This window comes from Falco naumanni, chromosome 15, assembly GCF_017639655.2.
Source record: "Falco naumanni isolate bFalNau1 chromosome 15, bFalNau1.pat, whole genome shotgun sequence".
In the NCBI taxonomy this organism is placed as follows: domain Eukaryota; kingdom Metazoa; phylum Chordata; class Aves; order Falconiformes; family Falconidae; genus Falco; species Falco naumanni.
The window spans coordinates 10,238,973-10,264,940 of NC_054068.1; the positions used below are offsets into that span (position 1 = coordinate 10,238,973).

General features: G+C 40.6%; 1 protein-coding gene across 4 annotated transcripts in view; it reads left to right on the forward strand.

Moving 5' to 3' along the window:
- CDH5 (cadherin 5) overlaps positions 1-9,324 on the forward strand; it is a 28,848-nt gene extending 19,524 nt beyond the window's left edge. For all 4 annotated transcript variants that reach the window (XM_040615079.1, XM_040615078.1, XM_040615080.1 and 1 more), the window contains 7 exons: positions 208-395; positions 2,175-2,428; positions 2,988-3,130; positions 3,919-4,043; positions 5,198-5,306; positions 5,596-5,841; positions 6,650-9,324. In XM_040615079.1, the coding sequence (XP_040471013.1) occupies positions 208-395; positions 2,175-2,428; positions 2,988-3,130; positions 3,919-4,043; positions 5,198-5,306; positions 5,596-5,841; positions 6,650-7,143 (1,559 nt within the window). In that variant the 3' untranslated portion in view covers positions 7,144-9,324. The remainder of the gene's footprint in view (positions 1-207; positions 396-2,174; positions 2,429-2,987; positions 3,131-3,918; positions 4,044-5,197; positions 5,307-5,595; positions 5,842-6,649) is intronic.
- The last annotated feature ends 16,644 nt before the right edge of the window (positions 9,325-25,968 follow it).

A 25,968-nucleotide genomic window follows, 5' to 3' on the forward strand; every position in this document is an offset into this window, starting at 1 on the left:
TCATCACTTTGTACAAGATCTTGACAATTTTGAGAATTACTTATACATTTATAAAAAATACATCAAAGTTCTGTCTGAAGAGACATATAATGCTGAATTCTCATTGAAATATCTTTCTGTATGTCTATACACTAAGAAGAAATTTTAACTAAGTTCTAATTTCCGTGTACTCACACTTCATGTCTTTTTTGTTATGTTTTTTAACAGCATCGTTTCACTTTAAAGTTCCGGAAAATATTTCAGTCGGAGGAGAAGTTGGCAGAGTCAAAGTAGAAGATATTGATGAACCACAAAATAGAAATACAAAATACAGTTTTGTCAGAGGAGATTACAGGGACACCTTTGAAATTGTAGCAAATCCATTTACAAATGAAGGAATCATTAGGCCAAAGAAGGTACTTCTCCCAGTAACAAAGATGATTATTTTGTTTTTCCATGTGTAACAAGAGTGTTTGATTCAGTTTGGGATTAGCAGCAGGAAATAATGGAAATGCGTGGAAGTCAGCATGAAATACATTTATCCTGAAAACCCTGTTCTGTAAGCTCTGTGAGAAGAGCTGGTGATTCACTAGTTCATTTCAACTGCCAGTCCCAGGAAAACATAGAATTACTGCAGAGCGCAATGGGGATGTCAGATATTTAGGTTACACACTTCAGGCTCCTCTCAAACTCCAGATATTTGGATGGTTCAAAGTGATTTTAAGAGCTGAACCAACTGACCAAGTCAAAGAATCTTTCCCTTCTACAGCCCATGTGAAACCAAAGTAGAAAATGTGAAGAACTTCACCCGACCACGCTTCTAAAAGTGCTCTTTACAGTTTGGCACTTGCTCCAACCTGAGCCACAGCTCTCTTACTTTCCTCAGGGTGTTTTCAGAGGTTCCCCACTAATTCCTTGTAACTCTGTAAGAGGGCCCAGACTCTCCAAAGCCTTTATTATGGTTTGCTCTTGTTTTTTTAATTCTCAGATCTACTTGATTTGTACCAAGGGACTTCCCTGCATTATGCAGAGCACTGCCAAGCCAAGAGTTCATTGATTTCATTGACTTACAGTAAAAAAAAAAAAAAAAAAAAAAAAAAAAAAAGAGGGAGAGCTATAAATCACCTCCTGTAATCCTCAGATTGACAGGAATGTGTTTTTCACTTCCAAATGTCTCTCTAACTGTTAACACTAGAAATGTCATTAAGAAGAGAAAACTTTAAGGGAAAAAAGTACCAAATATTCCAAGACCAGCAGTAAAGTCTTCAGTTGTGGTCACACTAGATGTAAGCAGCTTTCTTTCACCAAATTCAGCCTTTCCTCTGGTCTTTCCAGGACCTGAGGAATCCATTGCTTGCAACTTCTGCCCAGAGGAGAAGCAATAAGAGACCCCACAGATATACACACTGATTGATTTGAAATCAGCTCATCTTTTAACATGCAGTGGGCAAAGTTCACCCCACTGTTTGTAACATGCTTTTGGCTATGCACATGTCATGATTTTAAATACGCAATCACGTGAGATAAAATTTCAACCGCTAGATAAGCCCTATCACTTCCATTTGCAATGTCTATGTCTACTCAAAGAGAAAAACAGAAGTCACCACAATTAATTACTGTGTATTTCACGGTGCTTTTATAATCCCAGACGATAGTGCAAAGGGACCCAAAATTTGAAATAAGCGATAGCTTGGGCATTTCTTAGTGCTCTGGCTCCTGGCCTTCCTTCCGTTGTGTGACTCCTTTCACAATCTCAGTCAACGGGAAAAACAAGGAAGCGGATGCCAGTTATCATTAAATGCCCCAGCTATCAGTCAGTGCAGCTATGAAGTCTGCCTTCAACAACTTCAGAGCAGAAAGCCTAGCAAAGGAGAATATGGTCCCCAGCCTTTGAGAAAAAGGAGCTAAACAAGTTTTAGTAGCTACAGAATTATAAAAAGAAAATTACTTAAACCAAGAAATACTTGCTGACCCTAGAATACTGGATGGATCTGTTCAAAACCAGTTGTTGTTCAAGTCACTCTATAAAAGAGAAGTTCTGGTTGGAAATGCTTTCCCAAGTTTGCTAAGATGCAATTTGGTAATATTTCCAAACACGAATTAGAGCACAGAGCTTAAATTTGCATAGATAGCTAATGCAAAGTTTACTTGGACATCTCCAAAGCAAGAATATCTGTGTTTGTCTTTTTTTCTAGCCCCTGGACTTCGAAAAAGTAGCAGAATACAGGTTTGACATTGAAGCAACAGATCCCACCGTTGATCTTCGTTATTTCAAATCCGGTGGCTCTAGGAGCATATCAACAGTCACCATTGAAGTCACGGATGTTGATGAGCCTCCTGTCTTCACTAAACTACCATATGAATTCAAAGTAAGGGAAAATGATCCAGAAATAAAAACACTTGGTTCCGTTTGGGCACACGACCCTGACGCAGCTAAACGGAAGATCAGGTAACATGACATCAGCTTTAGTAACTGTTTTAAAGTTGAGAGTTTGTTAACGATTCCAAGAATTTGACAAAGCACTGAGATTTTGGCCCTGATTTTTGGAATGTGCATGCCATAAAAAAAAAAAAAAATCCAATTTGATTTTTCCAGCACTGCAGCCATGGACATATATATATATGGTAATCAACAAATACGAACACAAATTACATTTACCCATGTAATTATCACATAACCTTACAATAAAGCATTTGCACATTTACAGCAAAATGCATAATCCTGGGTATCTTCATATGCTTATAATTTATTGTTACATTGTGTTCAAGCATGTGCTTTGAAAAGAACATAGATTCTGAAACAGCAAAAGACAAAAATCTGGGAACTTTTCTGATGGATATATTTCGCTCTCACAGCTTGCACAATTTCAGGGAAATATGCTCAGGCCACCTGGTCAAGATATTAACAAAATTTGTCAAGAAATCTCTGACCTCCCACTGCTAAGAACTAAAGTGAAATACAGTATTATCACCCTTGCATTGACATACTCTTTTTAAACAAAAAACAGATTTATTCGACGAAGAGCTAGTCCTAATGGAGACTATATTAGGGTATCTGATACTGGAATTATTCAACTTCCCAAGCCCCTGGACAGAGAATTCAGTTCCTCATACAACATCACTGTAGCAGCTCAGGAAATCCTTGAAGATGGTAAGTGCTATCCACTTCCCTATTCGGAAGAAATCAGTATACAGCTTTACAGCAGGACTAGCTTATCAAAAAGGAAAGCCACAACCTGACAGCCTGTTTCCACTAGGCTATGAATGAAAGGGGTGTTTGCAGGGTTTGCACAATAATCTTCCAAATCAAATGAGTACCTACAAACAGGCCAAATACAGTTTTAAGATTTGGGCCCTGGCTGTTATAAAAATGAATTCAGTTTGTTACAAGGAATAAAAAGAGCGTGAGGAGAGGAAGCAAGCTTGGGAGACAGGAACAAGCCTGTGGTTAGAGCAGAAACATCCCAGCCAACTGCACCCACTCACGCAGGTACAAAATCACGCTCCCACCCCGCCGCCCAGGCAGCACGGCCGCACAGGCATCCCCGCACAGCTTCGCTCCGGTTCAGGAAGCAGGGCCGGCCTTTCCTGGAGGGTGAAAGATATTTAATAATATCGACGTGGCCTGTTCTGTGTCTGGTGCCTTAGTGCCAGAGCATGATGCTGGATCTCATAGCCACACAAGGTGATGAATCGGGAAGCCATAAGCAATTGTCATTTTCTTCCTCACAGATCGTTGATGATTTAGCCGAATAGGAGAGGTTTTAGGAAAATATCTGAATCTGTCAAAGGAAACGTTTTAATTAATGATGGAGCTAGAAACTCACCGTATTCATCATGCAGGAGGCACAGAGGTACACACAAACAGTGGAAAGGCAGGACTAGACAGCACTGAGATTCCAGACATCTCAGAGACCTGTACTACTGTTGTCATTGCAGGCCGTCCTTCTGACAGAGAATCACATGCCCAAGTTCACGTAATAGTTACTGATGAAAATGACAATGCTCCAGAACTTGTTTATCCTGAGGAACCCAGAGTGTGTGAAAACGCTGCACCAGGAAAGGTGAGACAGGAGGCAGTTTTTCCCCTTAAATCTGTATTACCTGCTTGCAAGCTCAAGGGAAAGATGTCTTTTAATAGAAGTTAGTCTCAGCTTTCATACCTAAGCACTTAACCATTTCACTGATTTCCACAACACCAGTGGTCAGAAATCTCTCTTCAGGACTTTACACTCTTGGAATATTGAGTTTTATCTGCTTACACACTTGGGCTGCACAGTTCCTTGCCCTCCAGGCTTTTAAATACATACACGCATCAGCAATTGAACTGTGAAATACAGTCAAGCCTTGCAGAGCAAAAATTAGCAATTCAGTTTTATCACACAAATGTTCATGTGATACTGAGAATAAAACCACTTCAAAATACTAAGAGAAAGACTGCTGTATATAACACCACTGCAGTGTTGGATAGCTCTTTGAGGAACCTGTGCTAGTGGAAGGTGTCCCTGCCCATGGCAGGGGGGTTAGAACTAGATGGTCTTTAAGGTCCCTTCCAACCCAACCCATTCCATGACTGCATGACTCATCAGTGTGCAAGTATCTGCATGCACAAATGGTGTGAGACATTTGGCCTCAGACACAAGTATTCAGCCCATACTTGTAATGTTTGTTTAATTAAGAGACATTGTCACAGACTGGACTCTGATGGAATCTGTTAGAACACACAAGGTGTTATTTCACCTTTAATTTAATTTTTGTAATACCCTTGGGCCATAACCATACACATTTTTATATTTTATACATCTACCCCACTTGATTTTTTCCAAGACAAGCATGCCCTTCAAGAGTGGCAGTCTCAACGACATTCGATGAACAAGTCATACTTCTAAGTTGAACACTCTAGAAGACATCCATCTTAGGTATTTAAATGAGCCATATGCCTTTGAGGAGAAGACTTTTTTTGTGCTTTAGTTACACAAGATTTCCTCTTTTGTTTCCCACCTGTGAATGAAGGGGCAAGACTGCTCTTTGTGAAGACCTACAAGGAAATTACTTGCCTTGAAAGAACTTGAAGAGGAGCACCACAAGATATCTTTGTCCTGCCCTTTACTGAAGGGTTATACAGGATACACAGCCCAGCTCTAACTTAAATACTGTAAGCTGTTTTATCACTGGAGGCAATGTATGCTGAAAATTATGACCTCTTCCATCTTTGCAGGTCGTCATCAGGATTTCAGCTACTGACAAAGATGAAATATCACCTAGAGGTTTCTTCAAATACTCCCTGGCCACAGAAGATAGCAACTTCTCCTTGATTGAGAACTACGGTACCGTATCCCTGCAATGCATTTTCTCAGTTAGTCTAAGTGAGACACTAGGACACAGGGAAGAAAAGCTGTGGCAATGACCTATGATTGGTCTAGCTGAGCTAAGTAACAATTTATTTTTAAAGGTTTAACTTACTGGGGGGGAAAATGTTGTTTGTTGCCACCCAAGTTTCACTGGGTTTGCTAAGGGCTGTCTCTGTCTGAGGGGAAGATGTACCAACTGACTGATAATCTATAAGGAAAATCTGGTAGAGATTATCACTTAATTAGATGTCATTACTTCTTCCAGATAACACAGCTAATATCACTGTCAAATATGGACAGTTTAATCGTGAACTTGCCAAAATCCACTACCTGCCTGTCATCATCTCAGACAATGGTGATCCTGAGCTCAGCAGCACAAATACACTTGTCATCAGTGTCTGCAAGTGTAATGAAAAAGGCAACTTCACTTTTTGTGAGGAAAGAGCTAAACAAGTTGGAGTTAGTATACAAGCACTGGTGGCAATTTTTATCTGTATCTTCACAATCATTGGTAAGTATTTGACTTCTGTAGTGTTCTCTGACTTAAAATGTGGGGATTTTGTTTTGTTTTTTCTTAACTGAGATCTACAAAAGCTTTGTGGATATAAAATGGTCACGAAAGCAGAAATACTGTAATTATTGGACTCATCTCACTTTTCTTTCTATTTGGCCCGTTAGCATAGTTTCAGCTACAAAGCTGTTCATTCTATTGGAACGGCTGAGACACTGGAAAGGCTAATGCACGTTTGCATAATATACTAGATTTACTGTTACTAGGCTCACATGCAGCTATAAAACAGGAAATTTGTGCTGGAACAACAACAGGATTCCTGTTTCCAAAGGCTGAACTAGTCTAGAAACCCTTTAAACAGTATAATGAATGTATATACATAAATAAATCTGTAACAAATCAGCAGATCAGTACCTATTTGCTGTATTTGGAATCTGTCAGAGAAGGGGCAACATTTTTTCTTGTTTAAGAAGAGGCCTCCTTTGCAGTTACCACGTAACTGGCATTTGACGCCTGGCACTAAAAGATTTACCAGTTCAAGGCAGTAGTTGATTCAATGAACTTGTGACACTACGCATTTGTTCTTGTGATTCCAGCTCAAGAGTCAGTTGTACAATTCCTGTACAGACTGAACTCCTTCGAGAACATAAAAATCCTACAGCTAAACTATTGTTTAATAAATGTTTAAAAAAAAAAAAATCACTCCAGAAAAAAAAGTCAATTCAGACTGTGTTAAATATCTTAAATGCAATTTGTTTGACTTCCTTACTTCTCTATTTACACACGCTCATCTAAGTTTTCTTTGCAGTGATCACATTGTTAATTCTTCTAAGAAAGAGACACAAGAAGGATTTGAGCGGTCTTGGGAGGAATGTGGCAGAGATTCATGAGCAGCTTGTCACTTATGATGAAGAAGGTGGTGGTGAAATGGATACCACCAGCTATGATGTGTCTGTACTCAACTCCGTCCGCAAGAATGGTATAAAGCCAGAAGCAGTTCCCTCTCCATATGCACAAGTCCAAAAGCCTCCTGGAAATATACCTTCTGCTGCTGGAGAAATGGAAATGATGATTGAAGTTAAGAAGGATGAAGCTGACAATGATAGGGATTTGCTGCCATATGACACACTTCACATTTATGGCTATGAAGGTGCCGAGTCCATTGCAGAATCTCTCAGTTCTTTGGAATCAGGCTCCTCAGACTCAGATATTGATTATGACTTTCTAAATGACTGGGGACCCAGGTTTAAAATGTTAGCCGAGCTGTACGGATCAGAGCCAGATGAAGATTTTGTGTATTAAGTTCAATTTAGCCATGAATTTTCTCCCTCCCCCTACAGACAGACATCAAGAGACTGCCAATGGCCAAAGAAGAACTCGCAGCTCTTCACTCAAGCCATACTAGGATTTCAAACAGACATGAAAAAAAAAAAAAACCAAAACCAAACCTGACAGCAGTAGAGTTAAAAACAAACACACAGATCACATATATTGACTTCCCCAGCACTGCTATCCTTGCCAACATTCAGCTCTTTCCCCAAAACTGCTGCTCGAGGACCTGCTTGAGTCTTCTAGGAAACAACTCCTCTCCCTATCCAGATAGACACTTCTCCTTAAAAAGTGGTTTTGTCCCCAGTTTCTCCTTCATTCCTCTCCTCCTGTACTGTTTTCATCAACATGCATTCAAGGTCACCATCCACTGGAAGAGAGAGGTGTGGTGGTGGTGGGAAGGAATGTTTTTAATAACCTCCTGCATCTCCAGCCAGCTGGTTTGTCTGGCCCTCTTGTAACATCTTTATTGGTATTCCACTCTTTACACTACTCAGCAGACGAGAGGTGGAACACATGGTCTATCAATTAATATTAGAAATTATTCCATCACTTTCAAAAAGAGACACAATTTATCCTTCTTTCCAATCTATTAATTATTCTTGCTTTATAGTCTTCTACTACATATATGAGTTGCTAAAGATAAAATTAGACAGGATTTTTAGATGCACAATCTGGTTTCATCTGTCATTTTTAACAGCCTGATAATGATTTCAGGCACCTTTCTGGCATGCTAGAATTTGCTCTAGCTAGCAGAAAAAATTGCTTTTTTCTTTCTGTAAATAGGATCTCAGTGTTACTCAATGAAACATATCCTGCAGAGCAGGAAATGTGCAGATCAGGGGAATGTTAAGACTCCAATACTGTAAATCTCTCCAGATGGAAACATAGGTCTCTAGATTTCTAAAGAGGCTGAATAGGGTTTTTATTCAATGTTATTAAAGCAACTGTAATTTTTCAGGGACAAAAAGATGAAGGGCCTCATTACTGTGAAACTGTTTTGACTTTTTCCTAAGCAGGTACTGTAAAACGGGTATTTTCCACCTAGGAAAATATTGTAGACTTCCAAACCAGAATGCTACACACCCACACATTTGTCTGCATAAAAGAACCGCAAATGTAAGTAAGGTTTTGGAGCTGCAACTACTATGTCCCTGGTAAGCGTGTGTTTAGTTTCTCGCCTGATGAAGAGCTACAGAATGAACAGAATGAAACTTCCCATGCAGGAAATTACCCAGCCAAATACATTTTGTAAAAAGTGGGTCTCTTAGGACAATGGCGTGTCTCTGGCTTCTGGCAATGCAGATTCCCATTGCCCTCAAGAGGAACAGAGCCTTACCACACAGATACTCAATTTGCAGAATCTGTGCTGGAGCTGTATGTATTAGTTTAGCTGATCTGATTATTTAAATTTGGTAGCTAACCAAATAACACTAAATCCTTTTTTTTCCTAAACCAGTGTAGTGGAACCTCACAAATTTGCTTTTCACTTATTCATGTCATCTCTAATTTACACTCCTTTCCCCCAAAATGCTTTCTTGGCAGGAAACTACAATGCATTATAATATGGGCTCACATTAGTCCTCAGTACTGTAAAAAGTTGTCTGATACAATACTTAGCTAGACCCTAATGCCTATCATCATCAACAATGCAATCACTCAAAATTTCAAATATGAACTAAAGGAAAACTAAGCAGAATTCTGCCCATCAGTCCAATCAGTTTTGGATCACAGCCTTTATAAAAGACATACCTTTTGGGATGACAGCCTTGGTTTTATTTTTAATGTGTTCATTCTCTTCTGTGTTGCTTAATCCAGTCAATAGTGTATGCTATTGAGGTTCCACATGTTAGTATATTATAAAAAATGCTAACTAATAATACTTACAGTTTAAGGTTTTCATCAGTAACTAAGGTATTGCCTATCAACAGCTAAAGTTAGTTATGAAATTATTTAGTTCAGTAAGTAAAGTACTTTGGTAAGCATCATACAGATAGTATTAACTGTAATTGCTATTTTTAAGCCTGTTTTATAAAGCTGTTTTAAGGAACACTGTATCAATTTCCACTGTATAAAGATGTTTGCACTGGATAGTTTCTTTTTATATTCTTGTACTGTATTTTTTTTTTTACTACATAAAAGCCAATATGTCAAGTTTGGATTTTCTGTGCATTAATGAGCTTCACACAGAAGACAATACCAGGCTTTGTACCACAGTGAACTCAACCATAAAGATACTGGTACCTACACTCTAAACACACTCGGACTAGACATATATTCACCAAAGGACTTTCTGTAAAAGAAGTTTTCTTCCACTCCTTGGAAAACTGTCAGTAAATCTCCTGGGGTAAGAAAAAAAAAAAGCTCTAACAGTGAAGTCTGGTTTCAGCAGCTGGTAAGGTTGAACCCTCTCACTTTGGAGGACTCATGTATGCCAGTGCTACAGGATGCACTCAATTTCCGAGCAGATGTTTGGTATTTTAGCAGCCAGGCATCCAGGAGTGATTTTGAACCACCATGTTTACTGAGATCCTGCCCTTTTTTCCTACTGGAAAGTACTCCTCTTAAATGGTAAAGGACGCACTGCAAAACAGAAAGTACTAACACCCTGGGTCAGTACATACACCCTTACCACCGTTACCTCAATGAGAAAAAAGGATGACACTCCCAGCACCACCACTCCAGCCCCCGGCCTGCTATCTTCGTCTTCTCTGATCTGCTGCGACAGTCAAATGCAAGCAGGATTACCCTGTAGCACAGAGAAAGTTCCACCTTTCTCACAGTCCAGGATTTAGATAGGACATGACAGAAAAGTACAGACCAGTGGCAGAAAACAAAAAAGACCTCTGCATTTGCAGCTTTAGATAGCACAGTTCCTTACCACTGCCTTTTCTCTACTAGCAATGATTACCCCAATATATCCCCAAGATTATTCCAGCACTTTAAAAAAATCACATCCATTTTCCCCAGATATAGTACTTCGAATTTACAAAGTCTGGAATAAAGCAAAAAAGTTCAGTTCCTTCTCTGCTAATTGCCATGAGCAAACTCCAGATCAAACACACTTTAGTAGGAGCTGTATTAAAAACACAATAGATGTGCTAATTATGTTATAATGAAATGCATTTTTCCATAGAAAGAATTTGATTAAACAGCTACTTGCAACTTGTAGCAGAGATTCTCATAAAGGTTTTCATTATTCATTTAATTAATATGCATTTTAATCTCTTATCCCTAAAAATATATCATAAATTATTTTATTACATTCAGACATAGAAGTTCCTGCTATTTAATAAAGGTTTTTTTACTCCCACCTCATTAGAAATTTTTATGAAATAATGACTTGTGATCAGAATCCTTGATATGTATCAAAGCAGCAATGAAAAGCTGTTTGAATATTAACACCTGGCACACTGCCATGCTTCCCAGATAGGTCAGGTGAGCTAAGGTCCCCTTATCAAAACAAATTTCCACTGTTCAAAGAAAGAAAGAACAATCATATTAGGTATTATCTGATTACAGTCCAGTACTACTGATACACCATCTGGAAGAATTTAACAACAAATACCGTGAAAACAGAATAATTAGTTATAAAAGGAAAAAAACATTTTTTTTCTAGTTCTTGTTCTTCAGTCAGTGGGTTCTTCCCTTTTCTCCCATCAGTGACAAAGGCTTAGAATGCCCGCAGAAAGGACAACCCAACCTGGCAATCAGACTTGCTGAAGCACAGGTACTGTCATCCAGCCAGGACCAACTGTAGTGAGCAAGTCATGTAAAGCCACACTCGTTTTTTGGAGCTTAGAGTTCAGAGTACAGATCCACATATATATATTTTAAATGGTTTCACTCCTATGCATATGTCACATGCAGGAGAAATGCTCAGGGTGGTAGTAAACATGTAGATCACTATCCTATTTGGCTAGAAATAATAGATATACTTACTTCCATTATATTTCAGGTAGGGCTAGGACAGAAAAAAAGAATAATGGCCATCTTTCCTCATCTAGTCTCCCTTCCTGCTTTTTTAAAATAAATGTTTCAATTTCAAGTTTGAAAGAGTAAGAAATAAAACTATAAAACTCTTGTGTTTTTACCTTCATGCTTCCTGGAATGAAAGAAATCATCAAGGTGATATCCTTCCCATTTAAGAAGTTATCACAATTTTACTTTAGCACAAGTCATCAAGCCTTACCAGAAACTGAGTAGCTCTGATCAGATCAAAGTGCTTGATTTAGCCTAAATCTAGTCCATAGAAAAAGCATGACAGAAAACAAAACAGCAAAGACACCCTTTTAGACTGCATCAGAAAAAGGAAAAGAAAACAAACCAGCAAAACTCTTTTATGAGCAATAAAAACCCACAGATCTTTGCTGACCTCTCTCAGTTTCCTGACTTTGTTCCCGCCTGGCCTCAAAGAAATGGGAAAAACAGCATTTCCTTCCACTTATCCCCAGCAAGGGGTTGTCCCACCTGCTTTCCCACAAGACTTTTTTTAATTCATCCTAGTTAACCCCTTCATCAATGCCCCAATCAATCACAAATCTCTGCAATTCTTTCATTCCCCATTAAAAAGGAACCTCTACTCGAAAGCCAGTGCTCTAAGTTACTGAAACAAGCAGAACAAAGCAAGGCAGAATCCACCAGGAAAACACCTCCAAAAAATAGACCAAATAAGGTTTTTCAGAAAGTCAGTAACAGCTGGGCTGCAAATGGTCCAAGGAGCTCTACTGGCAGCCTCAGTAGAGCTCAAGGCCTCACCTGCAGTGCCTTCTACCAGCCAGTACATTCTCAAATGGAAAGGTTCAGAAGGAGACGTCATGTAGCCATCTGCTCCTCTGACCCACAGAAAACCTCCTGCATTGCAGATATTTCTTGGGACAACGTCTAGCCACTAGAAACGACTTTTATGCAACTTGGGCAGTACGGAGAAAACAGACTGAAATGTGAGTCCATATTCCATCATTTTAAAACGCCTTTTCTGAACAACTGTCCATGTTTTCCTGTCCCCATTTAAAAAGTAAACCTGAAGAACACAAAAATGCCAAAAAAACTGAAAAGGACCTGAAGCACCAGAATTTTGGCTGCCGCACTTACTGCACACGATATACCCCACCACCACAGATGTCTAAAATGCACGCTAGTGCAACAGCGGAAAATCACATGCGAATTTAGCACGAGTCAGTGCTGTCAGTAGTGTGCCATTTCATAAACTGTACCAAGGAAAAACCGGTAGCAGCGGCTGCCATGGCCGGGAGCGGCCGCCCGGTGGCACCCGATGGCAGCGCTCGGCGGGGACCGCGCCGGCCGCGCCCCGGCTCCCGGCCACGCACCCGGCTTCGCTGCCGGCCGGCCGCTCGGGTCTGCGCTCTGCCAGCTCGCGAGAACGTCTTACTCGTGCGCAATAACATTCCTAATTCCAGAAAGTTAATTCAATCAGTTTGATGCTTTAACGCTGCCTTCACAAAAATTCTCGGGCTTTTCCAGAAGCCAGAGAGGCTACAAAACCTGAATTTATAAAGGAAAAAATGGTTCCTTGTTCAGGCAGGAGTTTTGAAGGGCATAAAGGGCAAGGCAGTAATTTTGGGGAAAGGATGCAAGCTCCAGATGTCTCCTTTATTTAAAGGTCAGTCCAGATCACCCTGCTTGGGGCATGTTTGTCTGTTTGCCAGGATTCAAATACTAAGTCCTGACAGTTTTTCATATGACATTGAAATCTGGTTTTGATGATAGATGTTGTCCAACCCCACATCTTTAGAATACTTTTCCTTCCAAACCAAACTGCAACTACTGATCAGGATTTTCTCAAGCAATACCAAATAATTTTTATTTTCAGTGACTTTTGTAAACCTTGGGGTTTGCCTTGAATATATACATATTTGCCAAAAATACACATATTTGTGTATGAATCCATGCATTACCCACTAGTCATTATTTGTTCATTATTTTTATATTACGACCATGCAGCAAATCCTTTCCAAGCGGCCAAACAAGCAAACCAGTAAAAAAAAGTACCAGGAACCTTTCAGTGACCACCTAAAAATTGAAAGTATTCGCAGAAATCACTTGTCACACAATTACAGATTAATGGCTTCATGAAAGGCAGAGACTCCTTGAAGTGGATTTAATTCAGTATTTGTAATCAGTAATGTAATCAGCCTTCATCATCTCTCCTACTCCTCCTCCTCTAGAAAGATTACTGTAACTCTGCTGATCCACCAGCTCTGCAGATCTCAGCGTTCCATATGGTAGGAGAGGCAGGCTCTGTCTTCAGGACTCAAAACAATGGTGTCTGCAGATCTTCAGGATGAACTCAAGCTGGTCAGCCACAAAAAGAACAGAAGCAAACACCTACACCAGTTTAAAATCTGGTTATAGTATTTTACTGGGCTAAGGTTATAATAAAGGTTTATAGCAGAGTAAGTGATTGTGCACACTGACAATCCGCTGTGACTCCCACAGCCATCTTCAGGAGCTGCTTCTCAGTCCACTGCCTCTCCTGGTCACTCCTTTCCCACTCGTACTCCAGCCTCACTCTCTTCCTCCCTCTCTGCACAGCGGCAGCTGTGATGTCCCCCCTGTTCTGCAAAAAGCCTGGTGCTCCTTGTTCAATGTCACCCCTAACACCACATAACCACATACAAGCTGTGCTGGCCTACACCAACACCACACGATGGAGAGCCTCAGCAGTCAGCCTTGCTTAGGAACAGGCAGAATGACCCAGGTGAAACGCACAGACCTCTTTGAGCACCCATACCACTGGTATGGGCAGCACTATCACAAAGGACTTGGCAGAAGCCACCATCTAGTCCCACCACAATTACTCCTTAATTACTTCATTCCCATGCTACAGACTGAGCTCTCCCATCCATGTCATACTCGGATTTCCCAAACAATGTTCTGCCTGATCCTCTGCCATTGCCAACAACGGTTTGCAGCACACTCACAGCAGGAGGGTTGGGAGGCCAGCACTCCCACTGCATGCCCTACCCTACCACCCCTCCCCTTGAATACCTAGTGAGTTTGCAAAACTTTGCATAAGAATATGCCAAAAACCAGCTCCTGGATTGCAAATAAATCTTGCTAGGATAAGGAGAGAGGAGAAGAGAAACAGCACTATTTGAATTTGTAGGTCAAAAACAGGAGAGAAAACTAAAGTTATTTCTTCCTCTGATCCAAAAAGTTATGTTGTATACAAGCAGCAAATTCTCTGTAAGCAGAGACTAGCCTGAGGGACATGCAGCAGCAGCTGAGCCACCTCAGCCTGCTCAGCTCATACATCTGTTCCCCTGACACACATGGGGTCCCATCCTGCCGCCATCTGCTCCTCTTTCCTCCCACAGATGCCAAGTACAACACAGCCAGCAACCAGGGCTCTGCAAGCAAACCACACACTGACCGCAGGTCCCACCCTGCCAGGCCTCCTTCTCCTTTAGAGAACCACAGCACATGTCGCCAATACGTGCAGCTGACAGTAGCTTAGGATTTCTTCCGAAAACTGCGGTCCTGGCAGATTGCCAAGCAGAACTGACAACCTGAAGCCTCCACCCAGGTCAGTAGGTCCTGCACTGCTTGCAGCCAGCCCTGCTTGCACAGCCTTGAATGTCAGCGCAGTCGCCACTGTGATTTACCCATGCCTTGGGGTACAGCAGAGTAGGTGGCTTCCTGGTTGAGGAATTACTGTTTGAACAGGAGGGAAGATGGACAGAGATTACAGAAGTATGTAACACAGCTGGGCAGACTACAAAGCTCTCCTCGAATCACTCAGTTGGGCAAGAGCCATGCACATGGATACTCGAACTTCCCAAACATAATTGCTAACTACTCCAGCTTTGGGTGTCTGACAATTTCCCTGGAGTATTTTGCCATTGCAAACATAGGGGGCAAGCAGAAATAAGCCGTGTGCTGCTCTCCTGACAGTACTGTGCTTGAGAATGACATGAGCTCTGCAACTGCAGCCAGGTAAGGATCCAGAGCAGCAAAACCCACAGCCTTTGTGACCAATACAGCCCAGATAGAGGGCAGAAACACACAATGGCCGTGCCCGGTTGTGCCACCTTCTAGTACTCAACAGCAACCGCCAGCAGAAGCAGATGTCAAGGCTAGCAGGGATCCACTGCGAAAGTCAACCGTGCAAAAGAGCTGGCATCAAGAAAGCTAGCAGAGGGCCAGACACAGGGCAGTCAGAAATACCAGGCAGCAGAGCTACATCTCACGCTGACAAAAAATCATTCTCGTTCTGTTGTTTTGGCAATGACCACTAGTCACCTGACTGAGTAATCACATCTTGAACACACACAGATCTGTCTCTCAGTACCTGCATGGACCTGGCAAAACCTCTTATCAAGCCAGGCAGTGCAATCGCTTTGAGTAAGTGAAAAGCATAATAAGCCTTGCTGAAGAGACGTAAAAAAAAGTGTTAGAATATAGGCAGCTTCCTCTTCTTTCTTTAGAAAAAGAGCTTTGAGTTTGCCAGAAAAATTAAGTAATTCTCTTCAATCCTAGTAAAATAATCTCCACAATTAACTACTTACTATAAATAGATGATTAAGCATCAACCCTAATTAGAATGGAGTTTCTTAAATTTTTTTGCAACATCTGGATTTTTGGGGATGTTGATGCAAGTACTTGGCAAGCAGACAAGGCATCTATGAGAACAGCTGTGTATAATCCATCTGTTGTCACACACATCACTTCTGAGTGAACTGGAAGCATCACACAGCCTTCCAAGAGAAGAATATCTGGCAGAACATTAAATGGTCACCAAACAGACCTGTGCAAAGCTGACTGCCTTTGATGTAGAAATAGTTCAGGAGGAAATGTGTTACATAAATAATATGCACCAATAAAGCCTATTTGCAAGAACAGAACTCTGGGCTCATATCCTAGCTGTGACACAGACTTCCCTTTTCATCTCAGGTACGTCATGTAGGCCGAGATTTTTGCTTTTACACATCAAGTGTTCAAAGTGGGACTCCCTTCTGAAAGGTTATCTGGCCATTGTCTTCCCCTTCATGTGCCATGGCAACCACACATACACACTTCCCACCATCATCTCAAGGGTTAGTTAATATGCATAAAAGCATTCTGAATAAGTAACATTCTCTAATGCTTACGCATCTTAAGGATGAAAGCTTTAGTACTATTCATTATTTTACAGCAACTTCCAGGCACAAGAGATTTTTGCAAAAGATCTACAAAGACCTATAATTAAAACACCCTCCTCTGCACATATTTACAGCTCTGCATGATGTATACGGTAGTATTCCCATTGCAATTAACAGAGAACCTGTAGCATAAGGCATAAGCAGGACCTGCATTTCATAGGTCACTGTGAGCAAGAGTGATGGGTAACACAGTTAATATGAGGGAGAGTTAGAACAAGGTAGTCACATACACATCTGGAAGTTAAAATTACCATGTTGGGGGTTTAAAATCCATGGCATAGCCACAAAGAGTATTTACTGCATGCAGAAAACACTGGTGAGAAATAAAGCACGGATTTTATTTTTATGAGATGCTAAATGTATGACCAACATACCTCACATGGCTCCATATGGGATGGAAAAAGACTTACAAGGACTCCGGTTTCAGTGCCTTTTCATTACTTCAATTCTTCCTCTAAGAAACATGTTTATTTTAGCCATTCATACTACTTACATCAGACCTTTATTGCAGCTGCCCAAATTATCCCATTTTAGACCACAACAAATAATCAGCACTCAGCTGTTTTTCTTGCATAGCTCTAAGATTAGCTTTTTTAATTTCTACCCACCTCTGATATTTTTAATCACCAGGTTCATAGGCTCTCTGGTTCAAATCCTTTACAGGATGTTTACAGGAAAAGACTCACAAAACACACTCATCTCTAGTTAATCTTTCCTTTGACCATGGAGAGCTCATCCTAGGACAGTTCTGAAGACCCCAAAGAACAGCTGAACAGTTGGACAAGCTTTCATTTCCATGACAGCAGTTGTTTGGGCTACCCAAGGAATCGGCCTTGGAAGCATTCACATGTAGAATTTAAACTTAAGAGCTGACACACTTCAAAAGTGGCTAAACTGGACTCCAGTTAGGTATGATATGGAGAAATAGTGTGAAATGGGGATGCTTAACACCGACTGTGATTGTATATGTCTACTCAGGAATGTGGGTATGGCGACTAGTCATGGGTGCGGTGTCTGGTCACATAGGCACACAGCTCTGAGGAGACAACTAGTTTTTGAGGAGACGCCTGCCCCTCTTCCTCTAACAAAGGGGAGACGGGGAGACGCCTGCCCTTCTTCCTCTAACAAAGGGGCTATTTAAAAGAGAATGAGAAAAGATGAGAGACATTCAAATGCTATCTAGAAGGAGGGAGTGCTAAGTCTCCTTGCTGGAGAAGATTGGATGGTCACAAGAACATGAATCACCTACAAACCTGCAAGACCACCACATTCCAGGAAACGGACTGGTAAGCTAATTAACATACGAAGCGGGGTTTAGGTAACGGATATGTATAGGCGTTAATTGAATATTCATTTGTTTCATTGTATAAATGTAGGATGGTTCGTCACTTCGGGTATGCACGCTTGTGGAGGAGCGATCCCCCGTGCATCTGCGCACAATAAACATACCTACTTTATAACTTTCGAGTTATAGAGTCTAATTCCGCACCTCAGGTAGAGAATGAAAACTAACATGTAGAACATAAAGGTTGTACACTTTATGTGTTTATGCAGTGCATTTTATTTTGATGCTTCTCAAAGGTGCCTAGAATTGCATCATTATAAACAGGACCTACCTCTAGTCATTACTGAAGTGATAGGAGCCATGGCTGCATAAGCTACTAAGAAGAGTCACTGCAACATGTCCTTCATGTGCGGTAACACAGGCACTATATGTTACAGGGTACTAGTCTCAGAGACTTGCTTACAGCAGGCAGTATTAAAGAGGCAATGTCTCAAAACTCTTCTTTTTTGCTAGGAAAGGAGAGGCCTTCACACACCAATATCCATATGAAGCCCAGTAATGAGCAAATTTTTGTCCAGAATTGCTACAGACTTTAGTTTAAGTCTCTGGACTTACAGCTAGCAAAAACCCTGAATGAACATTATACTTTATTTATTAATGTCGATAAGGTATTGATAGCAATGAATATCAATATTAATCCCAAAGGAGATGGGAGAGACTGAACTCCATCATAGCTAAGCTGACAGCACCGAGTTCCCAAAGGAAAACTGAACTTTACATCCACAGGCTCTCAGAAGCAGCACAAAACGCTAAGCACCTTCAATAGCCCAGGAAAGCATCCTTGTATTCACATGCTGAGTATAACAGTATTGTTAAGTGCTGCCTTTAGAAGCTAAAAGCTTCCTGAGGCGTCCTTGCTTTCTGAAAAAAGACAGGACATTCCTAAAAAGGATGCCCGCCTGAGTCGTTGTTAAGCACCCAGAGTGAGCAGAAATTGAAGTTTACCAAGTCTCTTTCTTCTCCTCACTGCAATGAACTAGCAATCTTCTTTAGGTCTCTTATCAGATGAAGTATTTTGAATGCAGATCCAAACTTCTGCCCACCTACATGTGCTAATGGACATTCAGTGGCTCCTGGATCCTCTTAAACCTGAGAGATTTTCTAATGTCGCATATGGCGAGAAAGGGACTGGCACTGATTATATTCCTCCTCAAGCGGAGAAGATGAAATAGGAATCAGACTGTGACTGTCAGTCCAGTCACTTTCCTGCCCTCTTCTGAGCACTGCACAACTACTTCATCATGCAGGGATAAGGCTCTTACTGAAGACAAACGCTGTGATTTCCCTATACCCGCTTGTTCAGCTGCCCGTTTCCCCACAGGCAGGACAGCCTGCAGAGAGCCAGCATTGTCCGTAGAACTGCGGAACACATATATTGCTCTAAGCACCTCTGATCTGAACAAGGGTCCACCACGATAAGAGCAGTTTCACATTATCATCTTTGGACAAAGGTTAAATCACAGCACGGTATATTGCAAGCACCAAATAAAGATTTGAAAGCTGGGTTATAGGACCCTGAAGATATGTTTATCATAGAAATGCTGGCGGAAGCTTAATTACAGCGGTACTACTATATGCTGCTCTGCTAGGCAAGCTATTTAAGTCCTTTCAATAATGTTTTGCTGTAATGGGAACAGTTCAAGCTGCAACAGCAAGTCTGTGACATAGAAAACATTATAACGGTTGATCTTATTCCTTCCAGTGCACTCATTTTAATAGGGTTTTTTTGCTGCTCCACCTACCAGCTGCCCTTATCTCAAGAGCACAATTGCCTTTTTTCTGCCATTTCCACTTGGTTAGGATTTTCAGATTCAGCTTAGAGGAACTTCACTCAAACTAAAATAAGTATATCTTTCACGTACCTCATTTGAGGAAACCAAAGGGTTCTTATTGAATGCTCAGGATGTGACTGCACTGCACCCAAGTCACTCTTTTCTACAGGTAATACAGCTGCAACACTTACCCTACCAAGAAGCCTGAGAAAATTAAATACCAACTGGGTATTTCTACAGAAGTAGCCAAAGGAAGGAATAAGACAGTATGAGTGGGGGTCACCTTGATATACCTTTTCCCCAGCCCTGACATCAGATAGCATGATGCCAAAAAAGGAATGAGGCATCTCCTCTTAGAACACAGTTTGGACTTGCTCAGCCTCAAGTTTATTTTCCTTTCACCTTACTTTCCCAAAATAGGAACTGTTCCCTCCATCCATGCTTCCACACACATTTCTCCTCCCTTACACCCCCACCTTTTCCAAACAAGATCCTAAGCCCATCTTCTTGTCACATCTTTACCCACCCAAACAATCCTCTCACCCACACTTCCCTGCATCTTTACAAATAATACCATGAGGTTCCTATCTGCTTTGTTTTTCTACAAATCTACTTCATGTCATCTAAATCAAGAAAAAGACACTCTCTGCAACTGAAGACAGGGCAATGGAGCCTACAGGGAAATCAAGCCCACTTGACTGTGGGCTACGTAACATTCACAAATGCCAGTGACAGCAGTACCTACTGTAAAAGAGGGCATCATAGCACAAATTTGACTTGTAAAGAGCAGATCAATTCAGTGCCAGTCAGCTTGAAGGTTCAGATTGACTCATCTTCAACAGCAAGACATGATCTAAGCCCATTTGTATACAAACATTATTATCAATTGTCTGCCATTTATCCTCAGCCTGTAATACCATGTCTAAATATTAATACATTTAGCTTAATCCCATCTCTAGCTACAGCTTCCCTAGGATTCTGATTTTTCTTATGAGTAATCCTCTTTTTCATGTAACAGCCTAATGATCTGTCAAAAAATGGTATATTATTTGCTCAAGTAATTGCTTGTTTTTTAATAAAGCATTCTAAAACATAGGTAATGACTGTAGGCCTATATTTCTCTAAGGAATAAATAAGGTTGGATCAACTGAATTTTTCTTAACTTAGCAAAATAGAGTAAAAACACATTATTCATATGACAGCTTTATATTGTCTTGTCTCTTGTTACATACTTTTTTTTGCACTAGCAATTAACTCAATTCAATGGCAGGAAGATAATTTCCATAAACTGATCACTTCAATAAGAATTTCTAAGTGAATTAACCAGGCTTGGCTGCCTTTACACAATAAAACTTGAAATATTAAATGTCAGACATAAAGGTATACTTTTACTGTACCTTGTGTTAAGCTTCTAAAGTCACATGCAAGCCCACATAAATACTAGCAGAGACATGCCCGGTTTCCCTATCTCTTCTGCCCATTTCACCCATGCAGGTTACAAGATCTTCCAGGGAAGCACCATGCAGTTCCCAAATCCAAGTTTATACATAGCCTGCCCAAGAGCCGCTTTAGGATAGGGGACTCTGTAAATAAACCTCTTCACAGCAACACTAATCCCTTTCCATCAACAAAAGGAATGCTCTTTACTCTCCCTCACCTTGGAGCTCCTGCCTCACAGGCCTACATCTGCAGTAATTTAAAATGCACCTGGATACTGGTTTCTAGTAAGTGTACGGATCTACATCAAGTCACTCACATGGGGCAACTGAGGGGAAAGGAAAGAAAAAGCATGTACAAAAAAAAGCCACGAAGTGGGTGGGACACATGTTCATTTTGTTGTCAGTTCACATTGTCAGAAACAAAATGATTTTGAAAGTAATAGAAAATCAGTGTAATAACACTGTCCTCCGCACGGCTTTGAAATCCATTTATTGGAGCCCCACTGGTAAAGCACATATGTAATTACAGCTGAAGCTGTATGTAGCTCCAGACTAAACACCATCATGAGGCAGTGTATTAAATAATGCATTTCCCTAGCGCTTTTTACTGAATATGTGATCATTTCATACGTTAAATTTATTGTTTTGATAATACATTCTAGTAACTTCACAGCCAATGTGCATACAGGTTTTGAAGGTGGCACTGAGGCAGGAAGTATCTGCACCCTGAGAAGTGATCACCAATACATAAAAAATTTCACCATGTTTCAGCTGCACTCTCCATGCTTCACCTGGGGCTTAAACTACATCCCAAAGGGCTACGGTGTTCAGGGAAACAGGGGCATTGATGCTCCACCAACACCACAGGCTCACTGACTCTACAAGAGGTTTCCCCACTGGACTCTGGGCCACAACCATGTTGTGCCACACGTGCTTACCTCTCACATGGATGCAGAAGAGTGAGCAAGCAACAACTATGGTCACTCTGCTATCATAGTCACTGCAAGGATTTTATCTCAACACATATAAAACATACACAAGGGCTTACTATCTTTTTCTAGAGTGCTCTAACTCTTTTCATACCTTTCTTCTTTCTCAAAAACAGCCTCTATATATTCACTGATTTTTTTTTTTTTATTTTGACTTGACTACCAAGCCCCATCACTGAATTTTTTATCAATATTTTCCATGCCAGATGCACACATGTGTCAGCTGGCATTGGCTTTCATGTTGTCAAAATAATAGTAAATCCACAAAAGGCGGCAGTTAAGAGTGGTGATACCAGCTATTTTCTGGACAGTTACCACGGGAATATCTTTGTCCATTTAATTTGACATTTCAGAGCAGAGTGGAGATGTGCTTTCATTGTAAAATGTGGTCACTGGAACCTGGCTAGTTAAATTGACACTGCACACTCTGTATTTATACCTTCTCTGTTATTACTATTTGTTGTATTTACAAGACAAGAAATGCATTTACCTATTCAGGACAGCAAACACATCTGGAACTTCAAAATCCTCACCTTCTCTTTCCTTCTTAAACTTTGGGAGTTTACAACCAATCTTTCTGGTGGGACAATCTGCTACAATTGCTCCTTAGCTATTATCTCAAAATATGGTAGCAGAGATCATACAGAATCATTTTTATATATAAGTAAATCTTTTCAATGGTAAGACTTAACAGCTATTCAGTTTTGGTCTTGACTCTAGTACTAAAAAAAAAAAAAAAAGTGTTATCTTCATTTTGGCCATAGATATTCCTTAGAAGTTTGACATGCAGTGAATTTATGATGTAGAAAATACCAAAGTCTACCACTGTACAAATCACTTCCGAACACAACAGGATTTGTAGTTCCTTGTGCAGCAGCTAAACAAAGAATGATCTTTGTTCATTCACCACGCCGTGGCAGTTGCAGCTAAAATACAGCAGATGGCACTGAAATCAGTTAACTATTGACATCACTGTTTGTCGATTTCCCCTAAATAACAGCCACAGCGTGTTACAAGCACAATTTCAAACAGGAGTTGAACCTGGAGGTTTACATTATCCATAGTGAGCGTGGATACATAGAAAAAAACAGCAGATGATACGTAGATGAACACACTAGCTCAACTTTTGGAAACCTAATTTGGTAAAACGCAGTAGTTCCTGGTAAGTCACTGTAAAAACCCTTACGAGTTCCTTGGGTGGTATCAGCAATGCAAGCCCCGTAACAAGCAAGACTCTACCTTCTCAATATATTCCAAAGCCTGAATAATTGTGTTGGTTTTCAGAAAAAAAACAAAACTCTCAGACTTATTTACAGTGTCTCACACAGTGTCTAGAAGCAGAGGGCAACACAGGTTGAGTCCTTTTCCTCTGTAATGATGGGTTGAGCAAAGGTGCCTTACTCTCAGAAATAATAAAACAGGCTCTTGAATGTATTTTTGGCACAGGGACGAAATGCTGTGAGGTAGATTGGTAGTTTTAGATTAGCTTGGAAAGCAGCAGTTCATACTACAATTTTAATTAGTTTTGTTCCCTCTGTATGCTCATATTCTTAAACACAGGTAACCACCAGTGGGAAAAGACGATGGTGCTGACTGGGGAAGCTGACTGAAGGCATCACTCACAAGCCTGTACCGAGCTGTGCAGCTGCAGCCACCACCAGAACACACAGCCTAGGGAAATAGCAGGGGAGGCAACAGGGACAGAAGGGACGGAATTTCTGTCCATGTCCCTCACATCTTCGGTTTTGGACCATTTTTGGTTCTACCAAGACAACCACCGTTACGCTCCCAAGAACACAGGCCTTTTAGATATACAATAGCTGAAATAGTAGTAGTGGTAGTGAAGAACCTAACACGTAGGAGAGGAGCGGATTTGCGCTCACTACTTTTTCTGACAGCCAAGCTTCATCTGTTGGGAAAAGATCCAGTGAGGCGCAGGAACCAAACTCATGCTACAAAACAGAAATGCATAAGTATATGCCATATTACTGGTGCCTTAGGCTCCCAGTCATGTCAACGCTGGATCACATCCTTGTTTCTGATGCCAGATGACCTGAAGGAAAAATACAGGTGTCTAGAACACCACCTTTTTTTTCCTAGTGCACTTCCTTCCATTGTTGTGTACCAGATCTGAAAAGCTAACTGTTGGATCATACAGAAGAAAAAGATTTATGTAGCCAAGAATTCCAGAAATGAAGTAATATTTTTTAAAAAATCATAACAACAAGGCTCAATTCTGAAGCCTATTAAGGTAAACCTGATACTTCATTTACGGTATTTGACAGATGCTCATCTTGGGACACTTCGTTGACATGCGCTGCCTTCGGACTTGTTTTTTGTTAAACCTCTGAAACAAAGTAGGATCGGAGCTAATTGACACTATGGTCAGAATTTGCACACTGTGTTCAAGTATATACTTTAATAGCAGCTAGTTACTGATAAGAACTTTTAACAATCTGAATAAAGAAGCCCCAAAAACACTAACCCACTCCAAATAACAAAGTACAAAGCATGTATGCTTAGAATTAAAAAAAAAAAGTCAATTTTCAAGCTAAGAACCAAAAAAGAAAAGAAAAAGAAAAAAGAAACAATAAAGCCTAGCTACCCTTCACTTTCTTTGGCCTCTGTTTGACAGTACATTTTCAGCTAAGCTTGGAGCAAATCTGGATTGGTAACAAAGCCGTGCTCGTCAATCCAGCTTGCAATATAAAGTAATGAGAGCAAGGGTGGCAGACACAGAACTCTGGGTGCATGTGTTTGTACCATTTCATTTTTTCTATTGGGCTCTTGATAGAATTCAATTGTCCTTTTAAGCACTAAGAAACTATGTGTCCTTCATAATTACAAGTCACTACCTCAAGCAGCCCCTGGCTTCTGCCCCCTTCAATTCCTTTCTGTTTTCTCCACTGATACTTAAACCACAATTTCCCTCTTCAGACAGAAGCCAGTTGTACTGGCTTTCACTCACCTATACTCTAGAGTGGTCATTCACAACTGCTCCTTTATAATTTCATCCACAATTTTGAGAATATCTTGTTTTGTCAAAAGGATACACAAAGGCTGACTAGAAATTGATGCAGCCAGTCTTCTAAGTGTGGTCTCACTTACCAACCTTTCAAGTGCTGCAGCAACCCAGTTCATCTGATTTCTTTTTGGTATCTTCTTACTAGTTTGTGCCGTGCTATTGTTTGCTCTTTCCACTGCATTAAACACCATGCCCAAGCTGTCAGAGACAAAGTTTTATCCTAAACTCCATTATAATCTTTTTGTATTGTAAAACCTTCAGGGTTCATTCCTTTTTCTGTGCTTTGCTCTGTTCCTTTTGTCCCCAAGCCTGCCATACATTTCTCTGCAAATGAATTGCATAAGCCACCTAACTGCCCCGGTTTCCCAACTCTCCAAATCGTTTATCACAACGCTTCTCTTTTCTAGCAAGTTCACTTGCTAGGAAACCTCTGCTCTTGAGGTTTTAAATTAATTGCCAGTTCACTTATCCTGCTGCACATTTATTTCCACAGGTTAGAACTATTAAACAGGAGAATACGTTATATCCTTACTTTATCCATTAATAGCTTACAAAAAAATACGTCTGACTTCCTAAGTGATGCCAGTCTGTCAGGATAGAGGGAGAAACAACCTGGAAGTTGCTGATATATTTCTTTTATTCAGTTTCATATAAAATCTGGCTGCATTTAAATCATTCTCTGTGCAAGGTTTTTTTCTGTCACTGGTTTCTGCTTCTCACAGCAATTCCTCTCAGGCAGGAGCCTCACCATTACATAAGACTGAGCATCACTTCCAGCACCTTATTTTACCCTTGCTTTTGCATGCACAACGCCAGTGAAACCAGATCTGAGTTGCACAAGAATTTCATGAGCCTGGGGGTAGGTCCCCAAGCATTTTGATCTCTCGTCTGCATCTCTTCCTTGCTGTTATGAAAAATGTTCAAGGTTCCGGTGAGGAACTTTGTGCCTTTGTGAATTTATAAATATTTCACCATCTTCCAGAGGTCCTGCAGATTCACAAACACTTCATAAATAAAATAGTAATAAAATGGAGCAATACTGGTTTGTGTATTCATCGGTAAAA